Source organism: Zophobas morio, unplaced genomic scaffold, assembly GCF_036711695.1.
Source record: "Zophobas morio isolate AGI-343-1 ecotype UQ-CSIRO unplaced genomic scaffold, CSIRO_AGI_Zmor_V1 ptg000030l, whole genome shotgun sequence".
Classification (NCBI taxonomy): Eukaryota; Metazoa; Arthropoda; class Insecta; order Coleoptera; family Tenebrionidae; genus Zophobas; species Zophobas morio.
This window is the reverse complement of record NW_026972135.1, coordinates 8,885,486-8,907,728: the sequence shown is the minus strand read 5'-3', so window position 1 is coordinate 8,907,728 and position 22,243 is coordinate 8,885,486. Positions and strand designations below refer to the sequence as shown.

The window sequence follows — 22,243 nt, the reverse complement described above, 5'->3', positions numbered from 1 at the left end:
ACACATATAAAATTTAATAACTGGTTCAGTAGTTTCGCAGATTATCTGTCTAATAAAAATCCGGACAAGCGACAGACAGACAGACAGACAGACGGAGGGAAACGGGTGACCTATTGTTTCGCACTGAGTTTGCGCTCTGAAAGTAAACAATTCTCGTATTTACTATAACTACTCGAATTTCAAGAAGAAAATGAGATGTTTTCAAAATTTGTTGTCTGTATCAGGCTTTCAAAAAGCTAGTTTCTTTTAAAAGTTCAGAGCCTACATGTGTATTTAAAATTTCAAAATTAATAATATCAACTAGTGCTTCATGGAAAACTGCAATTGCTGGGTGCCTATATATCTAGGTACGTAAATCATTAGTTTTTTTAATCTGTTGGAAAGTAGATGTACTAATACAAATTTAAATGATAAGATAACTTCTGTTTGACTTAAGTATGTGTCATTTAATGTCGAGTATAGCGAAGTGATTGTGCACGTAATTGGAATAATAAGCCTAATTATTCTAGCGAAGTGATGCACGTAATTGGAATAATAACCCTAATTACTCTGGCGACTAGTGTTTTTGGTGGTGCTGTTATCAATAATAATCAAAGTAAGCATATTTATTTTTACCCTTTCTGTCTAGTATATATGAAGGTGTTTTACATAATGTTACACAACTGATAAGGAAACTGATGCAATTGCAATAATAAAAAAATGATTTGCATTTGTCAAAATTTTCAACTAGAAAATACAATTGTCGACATATAAATATAAAAATAAGAAATGGATGTTTCCTTGTTTTTAATGTTGACTAATTTAACTGTAATTTGCACAGTATGCATATATATGACTCATAATGACGTATCTATATTTGCATTATACTAAGAGCTGGCGACCCACTTACTTTAATTTATGTCCATACTCATGAAAATAGGTGATTGAAATCTTATGTACATACTATAAGTAAAGATTACCCAATTCTGACAACCGATACCGGCCGGCAAAAGGAAAGTTCCCTGACGGGACAAAAATTTATAGTTTTCATGAACCCACAGGTTTAGTATTTGAAGATGAGTATCTCTTGTAACGAAAAAAAAAATACTGACGGAACATTTCCACCCCTCCAAATCGTTAATTGAGTAACGCAAAATTGTGTATATTTTTTTTATATTTGTTTTATTTCGGCAGTATTAAGACGCAAAAATCTTTGTAAATTTGCAGGTGATTTTCACGAATTCTGAAATATTAAGTAAATCGGTCGTTAGCTCTTTATCGGGTAAATATAATATTGCTTTTGAGTAAATAAGTGATAAAACGAAACTGAATGCACGTCAAGATAAAAATCACCTCTGACTACCATAAAAATGTAGGTACGATTTATTTTATTAATTTTTTGTCGTCTCTTTCAGCTTTAGAAGAAAAATGCAAGTTAACGTTTCGTTCAGAAAATGTAGTTTTTCTTGATTGGCATATACAGAACAAAACTGATTCCAAAGCAATATCACAGTACCAGAGTAAAATAGAAAGTTATGGTCGTTATCAAACTGTTTCTTATTATGTTATACCAAAGAACAACACTCTGCATATTAATATTAACGGAGAAACAGTCAAGATATTCTACAATGTTAACATCGATTCTGCCAGAGTTATATTAAACACTCCAGCTAACGAGACTATTGAGATTTCTTCTAAGGGTGAGTTGAGTACATTAGATAAACAGAACTAGTAAAATTAAATATTCTGTTACAGACGAGAAGACGTGCATGAGAGTGTGCCGACCAAAGTGTGTCCTTTTGGAAGAAAACAAAGAAAATGCTTTTAGTGGGTCTCCAAATTCTAATTCAGGTAACCATTTGCTGAACAAACAGTTTTTTACGCTTTGCTTTAATTAATATTTCGTGTTTGAAAAATCTGACACTATAGTGTTTTTAATACTACACTTATTAGTAAAGTGACCAGTACCTACTAATTATTGTTATTTTGTTTCAGGAAGCTCTGCAGCATCAATAGTGGCTCATCTAGCAATTTCCGTCGCAGCATATCTTCTAATAAGTTACTAAGAAGAAAAAAATCTATAAAATATTATAGTACTGTACCAAAAGTTGTTTTTAAGTTATTAATTGATACAATTTTCCTATCTAATTATTTCAACTTATCACTATTGTATTTCGAATAGTTAAATACATTTTTGAGTTAGAAACTTTTATTTAGTTCTGTTATCCTCAACTTTGTTTTTCAAACTTCAAAAGTAAGCAAAAAACGATGGAGTAAACTAGCTACAAATAAGCCAAAATGCAAGCTAAAATAGTTATTATGATGTAAGTCTTAAAAATAATGAATTTTGAACACGTATATCATACAACATTTTTTGTAGGACTCCGCCTTTGAATATGAAAAAACCATTATTGAAAATTAATATTGGCACAAAAAAAATCAGTTAACTTACGGCGGTGAAACAAAAGGTTACTGTTTATTAGTTGCGTCAATTTACGTAAAGAGCAGTTTTCATTTTGTATTGATTTGTAAATGAATCAAGCTTTTATAATGGAAAGTGAAACTTTCTGAATATTCAAGAAGGTGCTCAACGAGTTTACGCTCTGAAAGTACAAAGATGCTCTTATATAATATTTATTGCATTTGTAATTATAACATCCTGCATATGTGAAAAATGTAAATAATTGTATAAAAAAAGAAGTTGGTTTTTATTTTTTTTAAGCTAATAATAATAACAAAAATAGTAATAATAACTACTCGAATTTCAAAAAGAAATTGAGATCTTTTCAAGATTTGTTGCCCGTATTAAAAACCTAGTTTATTTTAATAGTTCAAAGCCTACGTATTTAAATTTTCAATATTAATAATACTAGTGCTTCAAAGAAAATTCTAATTGCTGGTTGCCTGTAGGTGTTTATTTTAAAATAACTTTTTTAAAATTTGCGTTGGTAGAACTTCAAAAGATAAGATAAGTAAGATAATTGTCATTTCATGTCGAGAATAGCGAAGTGATGCGTGTAATAAGAATAAGTCTAATTATTACACTGGCGATTACTCTCTGTGATGCTTTTGTTATCAATAATAGGCAAAGTAAGCATATTATTATTCTTATAATACTCTTTCTATTAAGAAAAGACAATAATTTTCTAATACATCAGGTGTTTTACATAATCTTGCACAACTTATAAGATGAAACCGATGTAATTACAATCATGAAAAACGATTTGCATCTATCAAAATTTTCAATTAAAAAATACATCAATGTAAGAATAAGAAACGGATGTTTCTTTGTTTTTAAAGCTGACCAATTTAACTATAACTTACACGGTAAGCATATAAATGACTCATAATAATTACTCATCAAAATCGGTGAGTCAAATCTTATATACATTCCGACAACTGATATCGGCCGGCAAAAGCAAAATTCCCTATGGGGATAAAAATTCAAGGTTTTTATAAACCAACAGGTCTAGTACCCCTCCAAATCCTTAATTGAATCACGCAAAATTGCAAAATTGCATAATTATATTTTTTTTTTGTGTAATTTCGGCAGTATTGACACGCAAAAAATCTTTGTAAATTTGAAGTTGATTTTCATGAAATATAATATTGCTTGTCAGTAAATCTGTGTGATAAAACGAAACTGAATGCACGGGAAAATAAAAATGTATCACCTCTGACTACCACAAAAATGTATCATATATTTTACTAATTTTTTGTTGTCCCTTTCAGTTTTACAAGAAAAGTGTAAGTTAACGTTTCGTTCAGAGACTCTGGTCTTTCTTCATTGGCATATCCAGAACATTACTGATCCCAAAGGAATATCACATCAGTACCGGAGGGAAATAAAAAGTTATGGTCAAGATCAAACTACTTCTTATTATGTTATACCAAGCAACAACACTCTGCATATTAACATTAACGGAGAAACAGTGAAGCGATATTCCACAATGTTAAGACCGATTCTGCCGAAGTTATATTAAGTACTTCAGCTAACGAGACTATTGAGATTTCTTCGAAGGGTGAGTACATTCATTAGTTGAACAAAATTTTCAGTCGTAAAGAATATTTTTATCTATTACCGGCACTTAGAAAACTGAAAGAAACGTAATTCTTCATACACTTTTTTCCCTTATAAACGTAGTTAAAAAGTGACTACTAGGTTCTTTTCAAAAAATAAATTAAATATTCTGTTACAGAGGACAAGACGTGCAAGACAGTGTGCCGACCAAAGTGTATCCATTCGGAAGAAAACAAAGAAAATGCTTTTGGTGGTTCTCCAAATTCTAGTTCAGGTAACCATTTGCTGAACAAAGAGTTGATAGTCTTTTGCTTTGATTTATATTTTATGTTAGAAAAATATGACACCCTAGTTTTTAATACTATAGTAGTGGAAATACCCCTAATCAAAAACACTTAGAATGTGACATTTTTTAGTAACCTGATTTCTTATGTTACGAGTATGTTGCTATGGATAAATCTAAATTTCAAATTAGCAATTACTGAAAACTCAGGTACATACTAAAAAGGGAAACTAAATAAGAGACATTTTTGTAATTTGAATTTTTAAGTTGGGAGTTCCATCAAAAATAATCTAATTCTAAAAGATTTTTCTTGTATTCAAAGTCACTTAAACCCAGATTTTTTGTAACCTGCAGACAGATCTTTTCGAAATTTTTAACATTTCTATCTTCCTTTTTTTCTTAGATTCCAAAACATCTTGGTTTCTATCAAGATAGTGTAACATTTTTAAAAACTATTTGTATTGCTTGGTCGTTAAATCGCTTCATTTTTGACTGGGACGTATGACAAATTTCAGAACTCGACATAAGACTCTACGACCGACTCAAAATTTGGTGACTTTTTTCTCGCACTAAGTGTTTAAGATAGAAAGGAAAGAGGTTTGACTTGGGGTAATTCCACGACTTTACAGTGTACGACACTTAGTAAAGTAGCCAGTACCTATTAATTATTGTTATTTTGTTTCAGGAAGCTCTCCAGTATCAACAGGGGTATACCTAGCAATTTTCGTCGCAGCATATCCTCTAATAATAATTTATTAAGAAGAAAAAAAACTAGAAAATATTATACTACTGTAACAAAAGTTGTTTTTGTGTTATTATTTTATATAATTTTCTTATCTAATTATTTCAACTTGTCTGGGTTGTATTTCGAATAGCTAAATAAATTTTTGAGTTCGAAGGTTTTATGTAGTTCTGTTATCGTCAAAACTTTCTTTCAAATTTCACAAGTAAGCAAAAAATGTAGCAAACTAGCTATAAATAAGCCAAATGCAACTACTCAAACTTCAAAACTTATTGTTGAAAATTAATCATCTCTTCATATTAAGGGTGTCTAGTAACAGACCGAAAAATGAGCTAAATAGAATTTCATTTTACGGACGTAATTTCAACTTTGAAAAAAAGATCTACATTTCAATTGATACATTATCTTTAAATCTCTGGCGAAGACACAATATTTTTTAAAATAAGTGATTGTTTAGTGTTTAATTAATCGTTCATTCTTCGAAGGAAATTGCATTTTTAGACGAGGAGAGAGCATTTTTCGCTTCAACTTTTATAGCAGTGCAAAGACAACATTGAGCTCTATGGGCAAGACCCTTTCAGGTAATCAGTTCAGCTACTTTAGGTCATAAAACTCATAAATACTCTTAGCTGACCAACATTGTTGAAACTCTTTTACAAGTCGACTTCTTTCATTACTGGCATAATTTGGTTTAAAAGTATGCAAATTTTTATAATTTTATACATTCTACTAAAATATTTTCTTTGAAAAAATTATTCAAATATTTTTTATTAATCTGTCATTTTATATATTAATCAATACACAAAACTGACAAGATTTAGATTCTCATCACTTCACTAACCATTTATTTATCTGAACAATCATATTTATTTAAATTTAATTTTTTGATACTCTTTTACGCACCACCTATGAGGTAGAGTATTATAGGCACGTTTTTTACGTGATATCTCCAGTAAACCTATTCCAACATTACTATTTATTCCTGTGTGTGTTTATACTAGAAGGGCAAAAGGTTTATATGAACTACACATGACGCGAATGCAAATCAAAAATTTTAAGTGTACAATTTTTTCTTTACAATTTGTCTAATGGGTTGACTTGTGTAATAACGAGAATCTACTCTCTCCGGAAGTAAGGCATATAAATAAAATTTTTCTAGGGCTCCATCATATTATTTTCCCAAAATTTATCATCTCGTTAAATTAAGCCTTATTTAAATTGGACATTTTATATATTTCTACGATAGCGTTTTTGTTTATTAAGCCGTCTGGCAATGCCGCTAAAAATGTACAAACCGTATAGTCTTTTTGTCAGTTTGGTGTTACTGCAAAATGCTTCAGTTGCCCTTGCTTCATTTTCTATGCAAAGATTTTGGGAGAGTACATGCCGAACTAGATTTGCAGGGATGTAAATTGTTTTTCACAGTACAGTAGGATTAGCCGTGTTAGTTGTTCTCTCATTTTGCAAATTTTACCAAAATAATTTTCGGTTATTGTAAAGGATTTTTCTGCGCACCATTCTGGATTATTGCGTTCGCCAATTGTGTTTTGTTTGATTAAAAAGACATCAACGTTTGAAGGTTTTTTGAGAAATACTTTTTGCGCTGTGACATATCAGGTGTTTCAACTGCCTGGTTAGGTACATCGTCGTTCGAGAACTTGTATGATCCACAGACCGGAGTGCGCTCAGGCCAATGTCGACTCTATAAGCCTCCAGAAATTCTGCGGGAAATAGTTATTATTTAGATGCTTTTATTTACACACATCTCACATGTTTCACTCGATTTTGACACTCAACTATTTTTTTGTTTAACTAAGAATTAATACTTTCATTGCGATTGATACTAACGTCCTAAATTAGCAATAGGTACTAGTGGAACAGTAATCATGCAATAGATTTTTTTGGGAAAGTACAGTTATTTTTATGTTTTAGCAGCAATGTGTTCTATTTTCTATTAATTTTTACATATTTTTAGTCACAATTTTGGTAGTTATTTTTTACTTTTATTTTTAGCAATAATAAATAGTCCAAACATGAAAAAATCAAAAAAATAAAAATTGGAAAATCTAAATTTAGAAATCGGGAAATTGAACAATCGTATAATTGAAAAATCGAAACATCGAAAAACTGGAAAATCGAAAAATTAAAAAAAAAGGATAATCAGAAATTTAATACATCCCGAAAATATGCATAAAAGAACTGAAAACTCGAGAAATCGAAAAATGTAGAATTTTAAAAATTGGAAAATTAAAATATCGAAAAGTTGAAAAATTGCGAAATCGTATCATTGAAACATCGGACAATTGAGAAATCGAAAAATAAAAAATGGAGAAATCGAAAATTTGAAGAATGGAAAAATTGAAAATGTCAAAAATTAAAATACTGACAAATTGAAACATCAAAATTTGAAAAATGGAAAAGCCGAAAAATCTCAATAATGTATTTATAAACTACAAGTTCAGGATTATGCCACTAAAAAATTGATAACTTCATCTCAAAATTCTGCTGAATAAATTCTACTAAAAATGTGCAAAATATGATGAGTTTTTACTTGTAATTTATCATTGCATTCATATTTTTTTAGATTTGCTTATATACCTAGGTGGCTCAAAAAAATTAATGAATGAGTCAATTTATTCTATTGATTAAATCAGTCTCGACTCACTCCATTTTCCCAGAAATTTTTGGAATACTGTTATTTTTAGTCTAATCCACATTGATTTACGTGTCCTTGCAAAATGTTGATGGTTTCATCACAAAATTGTGTACCTAAAGTAAAAATTTAACTCGAAAATGCTGGATATGTTTCATTGTATTTTAGATGCGAGGGAAGTTCTGTCGAAACAACTTTCCACCAATTTTTTTTGCTGTTATATTTGAACATAAATAGTTTATTTTATAAATTTTTAAAACATTATAAAGAAATTAAAAAGTTGTGTTAGACTGAACCTTGTGGGTTTCTCAATTTATTTTCCCAAGCATTTTAAACTTTCAACTCAATTACTCTCAAAATACATACAAATGGATTTCGATGTTATTTCCCTGTATCCTTCATTTGAAAATAAATAAGCTTATCTGGTGTTGTTTACCGATTTGCATTTTATGACGGACTCCCCACAGTGATTCGACACAATGTACTGGACATTGCTTTAGAAGATCATTCGCATCATTATTAGCTGATTCAGGAACCAATTTGACAAGTATTAAACGCCACGGCAGAAGACTATCTCGAAAATTCCATGGAGGGTAAGAAAAGGATGCCCCTCAGATTTGATCATCAAACTCAGTTAAAAAGTTGTCGGTGACGGCGGCCGGAGAAGAGCCTGTAAGCGGAAGTCGCGAATGGGTGCTCCAAGCAAGTCTAGAAGCGGCGACGGAGGCGTTATGTGGAAACCACCGTCGGGAGCAGGCAGAGTAGTCCAGACAATGAGAGAAGTTGAGTCAAGACAGAGTCCAGCCAAGTTGTGTAAAATCGAATTAGTAAGAAATAAATTCTTGAGTTTTACCTACACCAATTTTAAATCCCTGATCAACGTACCAGTACTAAACAATGAAGAAAAGCTGAAGACGATCCATGGTAATGGGCTGATTTATACCGACAAAGAATTAAACAGTACTTTAGATATGAGTAAGGTGATTAATAATAATAACACAAAATGAAACTTTCTAATTTTTGTATATATTGGTGTCAATATGTGTTTTTTTTTTAATTTTTGGAAAACCAACAAGAGACAAAGATTCTGTCATAATAACAAACTTTATGCTTGTTGTTCCTACAAATTTTAATTCCACTTTTAAAGTTTTCTGAACGTGACTTATAAAATAAAGGAAACAGTAAACTTGTTATAGAATTGCATGTTTACACACTTCATAAATAGACAGGATAATTGGACGGTAAGTGTTTCGTAAAACGGCTCAACTACTCATTATCTGGGTTAAAAACGTAGTTAATATACTTTCAAGGGTTATCAGCCTATGACAAACACAAAAAAATACATTAACATTTTTTGTTATCCACACTTCCATTATGTTAAATAACGCTAGTTGAGTTTAAATAAAAACGTTACACAATATATTTTTAATCGTACTAATACCTATTAGAAGCATTATTTAAACTAGATAAACACTAATAAATGGATTACTGCAAGCCAAACAAAAAATCCACTAATCCGAAGAAACACAGCAACGGATTTTTTAACGCATTTTTTTTGTAAGTATAATCAACCCGATAAGCAAAAACTTGGACAATGCAAGCAATTTAAAATTTTAGATATACAAAGGATATTTTCATCAAGGGTTATCGAACTGAGCTAACGCAAAATGATATTTACGAAGTGCTTCCACAACATAAGTCAAAAACATTAGGAGATAAATTATAAAATGAGTGGAAGACACAAATTGATGAAAATAGAACATCTATACCTAGACTTCTTTGGAAATGTTTTGGCAGACAGTATCTTTTTATGGTTATCAGCTTGGTCATCCCAGTGACAATTACGTAATTACGATAACGCAGTAATAATTTCACTTCGCTTTTAATCATTTGTTTAGGTTATTACAACCAAAGATACTAAAACAGTTCATTTCATATTTTACACCGAAACAGATTAATTTAAGCAAAACTGATGCGAGCTTTTATGGAATATTGTTGATTATACTGATACTAATCAGACGTGTTTACCAATACAATTTGCAACTAATGATGTCTGAGTTTGGCATTAAAATGCGTACTGGATTCACAACTTTGATTTACAGACAACTTTTAAAAATTAACCCGTCACAGGTTGATGGTGGCAATATGATAAATCTGATAACCAGAGATGTGAACGAATTTGAAGAAGCCATCTATAACATAACCAACATGATCAGGGACGTATGCAAGCTTGTGGCAGTATGTTGTCTCCTATATTTAGAAATTGGATGGTTATTTGTTTTGCTCCCTATAATCATTTTTATTATCATGTTTGTCAACAGTAAGCAGGCAAAAACTGAATTACTCACTAAGCATCTAAATTTTTACAGCATGTATAGCAATAGTAGTGAAAAAACTTAAATTGAAATCTTTGAGTAAAACTGATGAAAGATATCAAACAATCAAAGAAGCGCTAAGTGCTATAAAGGTCATTAAAATGAACCTTTGGGAAGAAAGTTACGAAAAGAGAATTGCTAAAATCAGAAAGTAAGTAAGTAAACAAATGTCTGATAATGTGTTTGTTGTGTTCTTTATGTATAGTGACGAAGTCCGGCTTATACGGAATATAAATATACTACTTTTTCTAAAAATGGTAATTTCTGAATCAATTCACAACGCGTCGTGGTACATAATAGTGGCAGCATCCATTTGGTTTAAGATCCAATCAAATGCCGGCACGTTATTTCTTATAATGAACAGTCTAAATGATATTTCTCGTGCTTTAAAATATAATTTTCCAAAAGCGATCCATGAAGTTGCTACATTGATTGCTGTGTTTAAACGAATCGGACAAACACTTCGAATTGAGAGTGAACAATCACTAAACCTAGAAGACAATAAGCTTCCACCGAGAATTAAACTTGATTTAAAAATTCAGACTTCCCATAACCATAGGGTAAATGTGTACAAGAGTGCGAATATGTATAAGAGTACGCACTGATGATTTCTGCTTATTAGTGCCATCTGGGTAAGATGAAGTTATACCATTCAGAATTTAATGCTAAACCTGAGATAAAGGTGCAAAAGTGACCTGAATATAGTTTACAGTTTGGTCGTACTGACGATTTTATATTCACACGTTGTGTGGATGTAATTTTTACCGCTCATAGTTTTAGTTTTTTGTAAGGTACGTACCAGTTCTTTTATTTTACAGTAATAATTTTCCTTAGCTGTAACTTTTAAGGTCTCGTTATACCCTAACAGTTTTATACTTTCTATCAATCAAAAGCTTTTAACTTTGAAAACATTAGGTTATGTACAAATGTACAAGAGTGCGCAGCGAGGTATTGTATAAGAGTGCGCATTGCTTGCAATACGTAGTCTAATAGCCTTGGAGATACATATCATACGATAATGAATTAGTTAACTCTACTACTTTGTACTGCTTCTCAAGTTGTGTGGTGGTGGTTATGGTAATTTTTTTTTATTTTTACTTCCTGAGCGTGTTGTAATCGAGTCCGTCGACCGACTCTCTATTTTTTTGTTTTCTCGACTTTTGAAGACCCCTAGAGTACGAAGAAATAGGTCTCCCGTTTTATGTGTAGTCTGTAGTCACTTATTCCCATTTATTTTCACCTTAGAAACAAATATTTTTTCATTAAATGTAATGCGCACTCATAAGCGTTCAAATGCGCACTCTTGTGCAATGAACTGTCTAAAAGTGCGCATTTACACATCTTGACAAAAATTGAAATTACTCTTAAAATATAGTGGTCTTGGGACGTACAATTAAATATATCTGATCTCTAAACATGTATATAACGAACCTATATCATAAAATTTGTCTATCCAAAAAAATTAAAAAGTTGTTGACAGTTTTACACTAAGTGCGTACTCTTGTACACATTTACCCTATACTAACAACTTTGAAAAAGTGTGATTTTGGAAAAGGGGTAACAGCAGTAACAGGACCGCTTGGCAGTGGCAAAAGCCTTGTGTTAAAAGCCCTCACAAAAGAATACAAAAATGTTGAAGGCGATTTAGAAGTCGTCGGAAGCATTTCTTATGCATCTCAAGAACCCTGGCTTTTTCCATCGACCATCAAACAAAACATCTTATTTGGAAGCAGTTACGACGAAAATCGTTACTTAGAGGTTTTGCGGGTTTGTGCTCTAACTGAAGACTTACGATTTTTAGGGGATGGTGATTCTACTCTTGTAACTGACGGAGGAACTAATCTAAGTAAAGGACAAAAAGCTAGAATAAATTTAGCGCGAGCTGTTTATAAAGAACGTGATATATATTTATTAGATGATTGTCTGGCTAGTTTGGATGCGATTGTTGCAGATTTTATATTTGAACAATGCATTAAAACATTTCTGATAGACAAAATAGTGATCTTGGTTACTCAATCCATAAAGTACGCCAATGGGTCAGATTACGTTATAACTGTGAAAAATGGTAAAATGCAAAATTCGAACCCTATTCACAGTAAAATAAATAAAAATGAGGAAATTAAAAGTATTACATATATTAAAAAAGACGAAACGAAGAGCCAAAAGGAAGAGTCAACTGAGGAAGAAAATTTTGACCATGAAACCCCATTGATTGAAAAAAGTAAACAGACCAGAGAACTTTACACAGAAACAAAAGTACAAGGAAAAGTACAATTCGACACTTATAAAAAATATTTTCAAGCAAATGGAGGTTTGGTCAAAATTGTTTTAGTTTTACTTCTCACCGGAATTGTTCAGTTTTTGAATAGTTCCATTAACAAAATGGAATCCGTTTGGTAAGATTAAAATTTGATAATCTCCTTTAACTCTTTTGGACTTGTAGGATAAATGCAGAACAAGTATTGTTTACCAATAGAACAGACCAGGAAAATTTAGTTGAGGCAAATCAAAAACGTCACCAAATGTTAATCGTTCTACCTATAATTATTTCAATTACGACCATATTAATGTTATTAAATACATGTTTTTTCTGGGTGCTTGCTGCCAAAGCTTCGCTAAAGCTTCACAATTTACTTTTCTCTAATGTGGTTCGCAGTTTCATGCAATTCTTTGACAAAAACCGAATAGGAATTATTTTGAATAGATTTTCAGAAGACATACTGTACATTGATGAAATAGTACCCTTAACGTTTTTACATCTAATGGGTGTACGTAGGTTAATTTTATAAAGTGGCCTATAATATTCCTGGATTTTAGTACTTCGCCGGAACAGTTGGAGTCGTTATCCTCATTGCTACAGTTAATGCATCGTTCCTAATTCCATGTATTGTGTTAAATGTATTAGTCATTTTCATACAAATGTACTACTTAAAGACCGGAAATGCTTTAAAACGACTAGAATTCCTAAGTAAGGATGAGTAGAAAAATGTTTAAAATGATAACACTAATTGTTTTAGCACGAAGTCCTTTAATTGGGTACATCAAAGCAACTTTAGACGGATTGCCAACCATAAGAATGTCAAAAATTCAAAACACATTACGCGAAGAATTTGATCGACATCAAGATTTGTATGCCTCCTGTTCTTACATGTACAAATGTTGTGAGAAAGCATTTCACTTTGTGATAGCAACAGACGAAATTATTCTCCTTACTTTCGCAATTATCCTCTTTTTAGCACTAGATGACAGTAAATCGAAATCTTGAAAACTAAGTGATGTAATTTAACAATATTTTTTAGAAACGGCAACTGGAAAGGTTGGACTTGTTTTGTCCCAAATATATAGACTGACCAATACACAGCATTTGCTATATCGTATGGTGACTAGACTTGAAAATCAAATGACAACAGTAGAACGAGTTTTGGAATACACTAAACAAAAACAAGAAAACAAAGATGGTTTAGTAATAGAACACTGGCCCAAGCAATGTGAAATACAATTCAAAAACGTGAACTTCTCTTACAAAAACGATCAACATCAAGTTTTAAAACACTTAAATTTCACCATCAAAAATAAAGAAAAAGTCGCCATTGTTGGTAGAAGTGGTTCCGGAAAAACAACTCTGATTTCTACTCTCGCTCGACTTTACGATTACGAAGGAAACATTTTTATTGACAACGTAGACATCAAAACACTGCCTGTCGATTTTCTCAGGTCAAAGATATCTGTAGTTCCTCAAGAACCTACTATATTTTCGGGAACGTTACGCGAAAATATTGACCCTACGAAACAACATGCAGACGATGATATTTGGAAAACTATTAAAACCGTGAAGTTGTCACTCTTTCAAAATTTGGATGAGAAAATTGACGCGAATTTAAGCGTTTGTCAAAAGCAACTCATCTGTTTGTGTAGAGCTCTCGTCCGGCGTGACAAAATCGTGATTTTTGACGAAATTAATGCCAGTGTCGATTCGGAAACTGAAGCTCTGATACAAAAAATAATATCGGAAAATTTTGCGGAATATACAGTCATCGCAATTATACACAAATTGAGGTACATTTTGGATTTTGACTTAGTATTAGTTGTAGATAAAGGTGTGATTATTGAGTCTGGCAGTCCGTCTAGCTTGTTGAAGAATAAAAATGGAATGCTTAGCAACTTGTTTAAAAGACAATAAAATAATAAAAATCTAAAACCGAAACATGGACGATCCGCAGATCGTTTTATATTTAAATTCACAGGTTTTCCAAAATTCTGTCTGCCCCTCCTTCTCCCTCGTTTCCAAGACAACTCCAATCCTATCTAACTAGATTTACAATCTACACCTATAATAGTAAGTCTAATTAATTATTACGCAACAGTAGATACCAACAATAAATATGTAGTTTGAAATGATATCAGTTTCAATTTTTTTATATAAATAGATAGGCACCCAACAAAACACCGTCCTTCTTAACAACGTACCACTAGCTTTTGTGTCATTTTTAGAACACCGATATGTGGGGTATTGCTGACAGAAGTTGGGAATGGAGGGGAGCGCATATTCCTCCAGTCCCTCGCTTTGCTTAAAAATTGCACAACGTTAAATATTTTTGCGAAGTCTTGATTGTGTGTGATGTTGATGTGTGAATAAAGTAAGTAAGCAACAAAATGGTTATCAACGGGAATTAATTACTCTAATGTGAAATACTGATTAAACTTTGTACCTTTAAAATGATTTTAAAAATCCATAAATAGCTCATAACCTTCTTGTCTTTTGAACACATGTGGTCACTTCAGTTTTCATGTTGGGTTTTGAAATAATAGACAATCATCAATACACTTATTTTATTGTAACCAGTGGTGGCTGGTGCAGGAAGAGCAAACGGGCAATGCCCCACCAAAATGAAAGCACATTTTTAAATGTGAGAAGTTCGCGCTATTAAAAATATCAAAATGCATTTATTTACGAAACCTACAAGTTGCCTATGTTCAGAACACAATCTGACATCATCTCGGCAGAGTATCATACACCTTTGTCCGTCCTGCATGTTGCCAAATTGTGAATATTTTCATTGACCCGTACTTGGCAATCTTCGCGATTATGTGCACAAATTCACGATATTGCAACATTTCGGCAGGCCATAGTAATCGCTTCTTCTTAATTATATACTGCAACTTAAGTACTTAAATGCATATACGATTGCATACACTTTTATCGATTTAGTCATCGATTTTGAAACAAAACGGTCGAGTGAAATTTGCTAACTTGGTCAGTTTTAGTTTTCTGTGTTTGCAGTGATTTTAAGAAACTTAAAAAACTGTATTGTAGAGTTGTCAATAATATCAATATGAATTCAATTGAAAGAATTTTGCGGCTACAATCTGAAAATAAATTAAGCCATGATGAAAAACTATTAATAAAAAACGTTGGACCGCCAAGACCCGATTTGGACATTGCTGTGTCGTCTAAAGTTAAAGACAAACTCGTGCATCGAAAATTTAATAAGACTATGTATCAAAGTGAGTGGTGGTTATGTGGTTGCAACGCGAAAAACTCCCTTTTCTGTTTTGTATGTACCCTTATGAATAACGGAGCTGTTGATAAAGCTTGGACTGAAACCGGAATCACGGATTTAAAACATTTGGGGGAAAAAGTGAAAAAGCATCGCTCGAGTAAAAAACACTTAAATCTCAACGTATCGTTCGCAGTGTTAGGTGAAGTAGACATAAGAAATCAGTTAAATAGTGCTTATAGAGAGAACGTCGAAAAACAAAATAGATACATTTTAAGTAAACTGATTGACGGTATAAAATTTTGTGGAACCTTTGAGTTGGCTTTAAGGGGGCATGATGAAACGCATGATTCTACAAATCCGGGAATTTTCAGAAGTTTAATTAATTTAATGGCAGAGCTTGACACTACATTAAAATCTCATATAGAAAAAACGAACAATCGCGTTTTTATGGGTCTTTCAAAAACCATACAGAACGAACTACTTGATTCAATTTATGCTGTTTGTATTAATTTAATCAAAGATGAAATTTTGGAAGCGGACTATATATCTATTTTAGCTGATGAAACTACAGATGTAGCTTCACAGTCGCAGCTGGTTTTTGTCGTTAGATATGAATTGAAAGGTAAAATATTTGAAAGATTTTTAGGATTCATTAATCCAACAGATCACACAGCTGATTGTATTTCTAGTATTATTTTAAATGAGCTCGAAAAACTTGAAATCAATCAAAATCCAAAAAAACTTATATCTCAGTCTTATGATGGTGCTTCGGTTATGAGTGGAAGACAAAATGGGGTACAAGCAAACATCAAGAAACATTACCATCAAGCTCACTTTAGTCACTGCTATGCTCACCAGTTGAATTTAATTATAGAAAAGGCGGCATCAGCACACAGCCAAGTAAGAATTTTTTTTTCAAATTTAGAATCATTTTCCTCGTTTTTTTCAAGATCTCCTAAACGTATAAAAATACTTGATGATGTCGTTTCTAAAAGATTACCAAGAAATTGTCCGACTAGATGGAACTTCAAGTCACGAATAGTTAATACTGTACATAGTTTTAAAAAATGATTTGATTAACTACTTTCAAATTATAATGGAAGATAAAAATAGTGATAAATTAACAATTGCCAAGGCAAGTAGTTTACGGAAAACATTAGACGATTACGATTTTAATTTTTGGTTATACTTCTTTCACAGAATCATGCCTAGTACCGAGATACTTTTCAACCAACTTCAAATTCGCGAAATGGACTTAATTAAACTTTAAAAAAACATTACTTCTTTTAAACTTGCCATACAACATGTAATAGATTCTACCGACTATGATTATAACCGAGAAGAAAATGAAGAGGGTGAATCTTCAAAAAAGCGGTCTCGTTTTAATGACAATAAAATTGCAATTGCTAAAGAAATTTGTGATAATATTAAATTTAGTGTTGATAATCGATTTTTAGAAGCAGATTATATTACAGCAGCAAATTTGTTTCAGACTAGCTTATTTTCATATTTTCAACTAAATTTTCCATCAAAAGAAGTTGAATTATGTGCTACAAAATATTATTTAAATTTTAATGTGTTAAAAAATGAGTTTAATGTTATTTATAATCATCCCGACTTTTCAACAGCAAATGGTGCCTTAGCATTCTTGAAGTTTATGTATGAAAACAATTTATTAAACGTATTTTCAGAAACAAAAATTATTGAAAATTATTTGCACATTACCAATGGTGACAAGTCAATGCGAACGATGTTTTTCGACGTTAAAACGTATAAAGACATTTTTACGAAATACAATGTGTCAAGAAAGATTGTGTGCCTTGGCAGTGTGTTCAATAGAAAAAAAAAACTAGTGCAAGAAACAACCAATTTCAATGAACTAGTTATAGAACATTTTGTTCGTAACAAAGATAGTCATGGATTTTATATATAGAAATATTAATTAAAAAAATTGATAAGAATTTAAAGTGGGAGATAATTATTGCATCTACTGGGCACACGATTAACAAAATTTTATTTATATTTCTTATGCCAACAAATTTAAAAGGAACTTTGAGTTCGCCCCATCACCGTCTGGAATTAGGTCCACCTCCTCGTGGTTCCAGATGGTAAACAGAAATTATCGATTCTCAATTATCAATTTTCAATCGATAATTTCTGGCTAACGGATCTCTAACTTGACATTTTTCTAAATTTTTAATAAAAAGAAACAATAATTTTTACCTAGGATAAATTTTAAATTTAGTGTATTAATTTTGGTACCCCAACAGAAAAAGTCACGAGCCGCCACTGGTATACAGGTACATTTCTCGACCGATTGTTATTATTTTCGAGGAAGACCTGTTGTCTTTGCCATTTCTATTGAAATACCAATTGTTGATTTTGCTTAAAATTTAGCAATTGGTAAGAGCTTTCGCTTGATTGACAACGGCTTTTAGTTAGAGTTGTCTGAATATGAACGTTGCCAAATTTACTATTAACAAGTGGTGTTTCAATACAAATGGCAAAGATTATATATATTAACATTTTGAAATAAACATAAATAAACCCTAGAATTATTGAAAATATAAAATAAGAGACACAATTCCTCTTCTAGGTTTCTCCCACTTTGTTTTCCGTTCTACAAAATGCATGGTCTGTTTTGATTTTCCGCTCGCTTTTTCATGCATCCCCCGTTCGTCTATGGTAAAAGGGCGTCTTTTGTTTTGTAATATTTCTCTTCAAAGAGTGTCTTCCTTTTCAGTATACGAACAACGAAATGTATTTTATTAAAAATCTTAGAAAATGGAAAAACAGAGTTAGATGTTAAGGACACAGCTAATCATACAAGTAATGAAGAGGATCAATCCACGTCATCAACCTCTACACTATCTAAAAACTCACACGTCTTAAATGTAAGTATGCGGTAATTCCAATTGGTGACAAGAATGATAAAATCCTATTATCGACAATAACCTATAATTTTGTAACAACGATCTTTACACAAGCTATGTTTACAGTTGTCGAACTGCTTACTTAAGCGATCGATTCAAGATACCATAGAATAACTACCAACAAAAGCATCACGGACAACGTTTACATACGAGTCAAAATAATGCTGTAAGTTAATCTACTATTTTACATTTTTTACTAAAAAAATCTATTTTCAGGGTCAGTCACCAAAAATGATACGACAAACTGACAGTACTTACCCAAAGAGAAAAGGAACCGTAGATTTCGGCAGAGGTTACGAATATCTAACGTGTTCTCTTTTCGCTTTGAAGTTCAGCACAAGCGACGATGTGACCGATTTTAGAATATTTACCAACGACGAAATTTCGGGCAATTTTGATGATATTAGAATAGAAGTTACATTTAACAGTGGTAAACAACACACTTTTCTTTTTCAATTGAAACACAAATACAACAAAGAGCGAATTACGCACGGCACGCTGATGGACCAATATCAACAAAAAGGAAAGAAACAAGAAAAAAATAAATTTCATTTACCAAGTTACTTAAAGTCCATATTTGAAATCGATTCAAAGGAAAACACGACGTTCATTCTTTACACAAACAGTCCTACAAATATAGAACACGGTTCCAAATTGTCTTCTAAAAAGTATTCTTTCAGAGCAGAGGAGTCTAGAAGCTTTGAGTTTGACGATTTGCTCTTAAATAATGAAAACACAAGAAGTGTTTGGCAATTTAAAATAGGCGGCAACTGTGGAGACGAAACAGAACAACTGAAAAATGCTTGTGAAAAGTTTTATTTGTTTACAAACCAAGTATCCATAGAAACAGTCAGAAAACGCATCAAGGCTTTACTAGAAGATCTGGTGCACTGTGATATCTTTGACTCATTCACGAAATATATGGAATATTGGTGGTCCCAGAATTTCTGTCTAACTAAAGACGACATATTAGGCAAATTAGCGGCGCTAGCGTCATATCTTTTCATCGAAACTATTTCTAGTAACCCCATGAACGAAAAAATACAGCAGCTCAAAAACATGATGATACAGTTTGAAATAACGATGGTGGAAAATAGTGAAAAAGAGATAGTTAAAAATATGTGGGGCGAAATTCACCAAGAGTTTGACTGGAAGTCAACGCACTTTATAAATTTGGAAGTGAACGACTACAAGCCCACCGATCTAGAAAAATCAATTATTTTGTGGCATTTGGGTAAAGTTCCCCTTATTCTGAGGGTGGACGACTCTAATGTGATGCTAGTTAACGACGTCGTTGCACTGCTACGAAAAAAAGTTAGTGCCACAAAACTTGTTTTAGTGGGGGATACGAAAGGAATCGACTGTGATAAGTGGAAAGTTTTTGCCAACTTAGCTGATGCGATGAAGAGGTGCTGCGATGAACACATTATGGACAATTTTAGAATTTCATTACAAGGGAGAGAAAGCATATCCTTGAAACAACTGATTGAAATTGATCCAAAGATTGCGGAATTTATTAAAATAAAGCATTTGTTCATAATGGCTCGACAACAATATATTCACATTGGCGAGGAAAGTAAACAACTGCCGGATTTGCATCTAGCACGGTCAGTATGTGCTGTTTTACTTAACAAGAAACAACTTATTAAGTTGTATAATACTCCAGACAATCTCATAATAATCAACTGTGATGAAAAATTGGAAGATACATTATCTAGAATGAAAAGTATAAAAACAGTGCAATTATCTAGTTATTTTGGTGACAAAAACATACAAGCTCATGAAAGATTCGTTATACAATCAACAGGTGATGGATGTTCATCTGTTGAATTTGACAGAATATGCAACATATCCAACACTCGAAATATTTACCTACTTCAAGCGCTTGATGACGACCGTTTCATGTTATTGTTCAAGAAAAACAACGATCTACCAGCCGAACATCAAGAAATCTGTATTGAAGAATCGAAGATTTTTGATTATTTTTCAAATTCTCCGAATGTTTTGTGTGCTCCGCCAGGAATGGGCAAATCACGTTTGATGCAAGGTTTGTACAACAAATGCCCAAATGATTGCTGGGCAATCTATGCTGACTTAATCAACTATAATTCTCTTCTATCGACAAACTCGACATTTCGTTCAATTGAGACCAATCTGCTGGAAACAAAGGCACCAGTATCCGATTTGTTACTAGTGGACCAAATTAAAACTATTTTGTGGCAAAAAAACAAAGTTCACGTATTTCTCGACGGGTTAGATGAAGTGAAGAGCGAAAGTGTGCCAGCAATTTTTAATTTTATCAAATCACTATGTTCAAAAAACGTACCGCTGTGGATCTCTTCGAGAGAAAATTTACGCGAACAAATTTTCCAAAATCTACGAGCTGTGGCTGTCGAAATTCAGGAACTGGAAAGAGTCCAACAAGAAAAATACATAGATGAGAGACTTAAACATGCGTACGAAACTGAAGCCATTGAAAAAATTAAAAGTGCGGTTTTTAATAATGTGAATCTCAACAACAGCCGAGAATTGCTTGGAATTCCACTACAATTGTACATACTTACGGAAATATTTCTCAAGAGTAAAGAAGTCTACGAATCACTGCAACAAAGTATGTTTGTTTTAACTCAAATGTATAAAATATTTTTCGACGGAAAGCTCAAATCGTCTAGGGAGAAGGTAGTTGGGGAACACCAAGATCATCAGATCATACTAATGGGGTTTCTTGTTAAGTTGTACGAAATTCTCGCTCTTAAAACTTGTTTGAACACTTTGGACTTTGAGAAATTAAGAGGATTAAGCGATATGGAGACGGATGAATACGTTTCTGAAATAAAAAAAAACGGAGACAAATATGGAATTATAAAAGACTTTACTCAAAGCGGAGAGGCTGTTTTTTATCATCAAACTTTTGCTGAATATTTCGCCTGTTCGTGGTTAAAGAGTAACCGAGATAAAATCTTACTTCTACGCGACGAAATTTTTTCCAACAGATATGAGAACTTACGACTGATGCTGGACATAATGTTGGCTGAAAAGAATCCTTTACATCTTGCCATCATCTATAAAAGTATCGACCACTTTGAAAACAATATCACTAATATCAATATCAAAGATGCAGGTGGTCGAACTGCACTACATCTAGTATGTACATATGGAATGAAACATCCTGAACTACTAGTCGCAGAAATAAACAGAGAAGAAGGTTGGTATTTACAAATGACTAACCGTCTTATCGAAGACTTGAGTGTTTTTGAAATTGACGTTCTGTTTAAATTCGATTGCTTGGATTATTCAACTGCATCGAAATGTCTATATTCACTAGAATTGTTCTTAGAAAAACACATTGTTAGTTATCACGATTTCAAAGAGAAGATTCTTAAGCGCTACAATGAAGACACTTTGTCATACTACGCCACAAAATTAGGATGTCCTAACCTACTATCAGCCCTGATTAAAGAAAATCCAGAACTTGTACACAAAGTAATCAACGATAGCCAGCTTTTAGAAATCGCAGCTTTGGGTCTGGAAAATGATGAATGTACGGCACCAAGAGATGGAAATATTTCAGTCGTGAAGTTACTACTCGAACATGGTGCAGAACTTAATAAGGATATAGTTGGATTCATGTATCTTTTTACACACGTGACCAAAAGCTAACGTCCGAACTAATAACTGTTACTTTGGAGTAATTAGTCAAAAAGATGACAATGTTCATAACGTCAACATGACACAAATGTGTAGGCTCAGGCAGGT

The 22,243-nt window shown here is 32.3% G+C and overlaps 5 protein-coding genes across 8 annotated transcripts; all 5 read left to right on the top strand.

Moving 5' to 3' along the window:
- Positions 1-429: 429 nt before the first annotated feature.
- On the top strand, positions 430-5,181 carry LOC135138844 (uncharacterized). Of its 4 annotated transcripts, none has more exons than XM_064068867.1 (4): positions 430-595; positions 1,395-1,679; positions 4,179-4,274; positions 4,969-5,181. In XM_064068867.1, exons 1-4 carry the CDS (start codon positions 517-519, stop codon positions 5,040-5,042), a joined length of 534 nt encoding a protein of 177 aa, XP_063924937.1. In that variant the 5' UTR covers positions 430-516; the 3' UTR covers positions 5,043-5,181. The 4 variants fall into 4 exon arrangements, 3 of the variants coding, with proteins under 3 accessions (XP_063924937.1, XP_063924936.1, XP_063924938.1); XM_064068866.1 differs by lacking the exon at positions 4,179-4,274 and adding an exon at positions 1,735-1,830 and having other exon boundaries at positions 433-595; XM_064068868.1 differs by lacking the exons at positions 4,179-4,274; positions 4,969-5,181 and adding exons at positions 1,735-1,830; positions 1,975-2,185 and having other exon boundaries at positions 435-595.
- A 4,258-nt stretch (positions 5,182-9,439) lies between these two features.
- LOC135138507 (probable multidrug resistance-associated protein lethal(2)03659) lies at positions 9,440-14,233 on the top strand. Its single transcript, XM_064068482.1, has 8 exons — positions 9,440-9,523; positions 9,577-9,998; positions 10,048-10,204; positions 11,855-12,449; positions 12,497-12,821; positions 12,871-13,021; positions 13,071-13,301; positions 13,353-14,233. The coding sequence occupies exons 4-8, from the start codon at positions 12,124-12,126 to the stop codon at positions 14,231-14,233; spliced, it is 1,914 nt and encodes a 637-aa protein (XP_063924552.1). The 5' UTR covers positions 9,440-9,523; positions 9,577-9,998; positions 10,048-10,204; positions 11,855-12,123.
- Positions 9,749-12,052, top strand: LOC135138508 (ATP-binding cassette sub-family C member 4-like). Its single transcript, XM_064068484.1, has 5 exons — positions 9,749-9,998; positions 10,048-10,204; positions 10,259-10,613; positions 11,593-11,997; positions 12,044-12,052. The coding sequence occupies exons 1-5, from the start codon at positions 9,749-9,751 to the stop codon at positions 12,050-12,052; spliced, it is 1,176 nt and encodes a 391-aa protein (XP_063924554.1).
- A 377-nt stretch (positions 14,234-14,610) lies between the features above and the next one.
- LOC135138234 (uncharacterized) lies at positions 14,611-22,147 on the top strand. The gene is made up of 5 exons (XM_064068162.1): positions 14,611-14,690; positions 18,151-18,239; positions 18,298-18,448; positions 18,554-18,653; positions 18,704-22,147. The coding sequence occupies exon 5, from the start codon at positions 18,719-18,721 to the stop codon at positions 22,145-22,147; it is 3,429 nt and encodes a 1,142-aa protein (XP_063924232.1). The 5' UTR covers positions 14,611-14,690; positions 18,151-18,239; positions 18,298-18,448; positions 18,554-18,653; positions 18,704-18,718.
- Positions 15,387-18,601, top strand: LOC135138506 (uncharacterized). The gene is made up of 2 exons (XM_064068481.1): positions 15,387-16,454; positions 18,554-18,601. The coding sequence occupies exons 1-2, from the start codon at positions 15,387-15,389 to the stop codon at positions 18,599-18,601; spliced, it is 1,116 nt and encodes a 371-aa protein (XP_063924551.1).
- Positions 22,148-22,243: the final 96 nt, after the last annotated feature.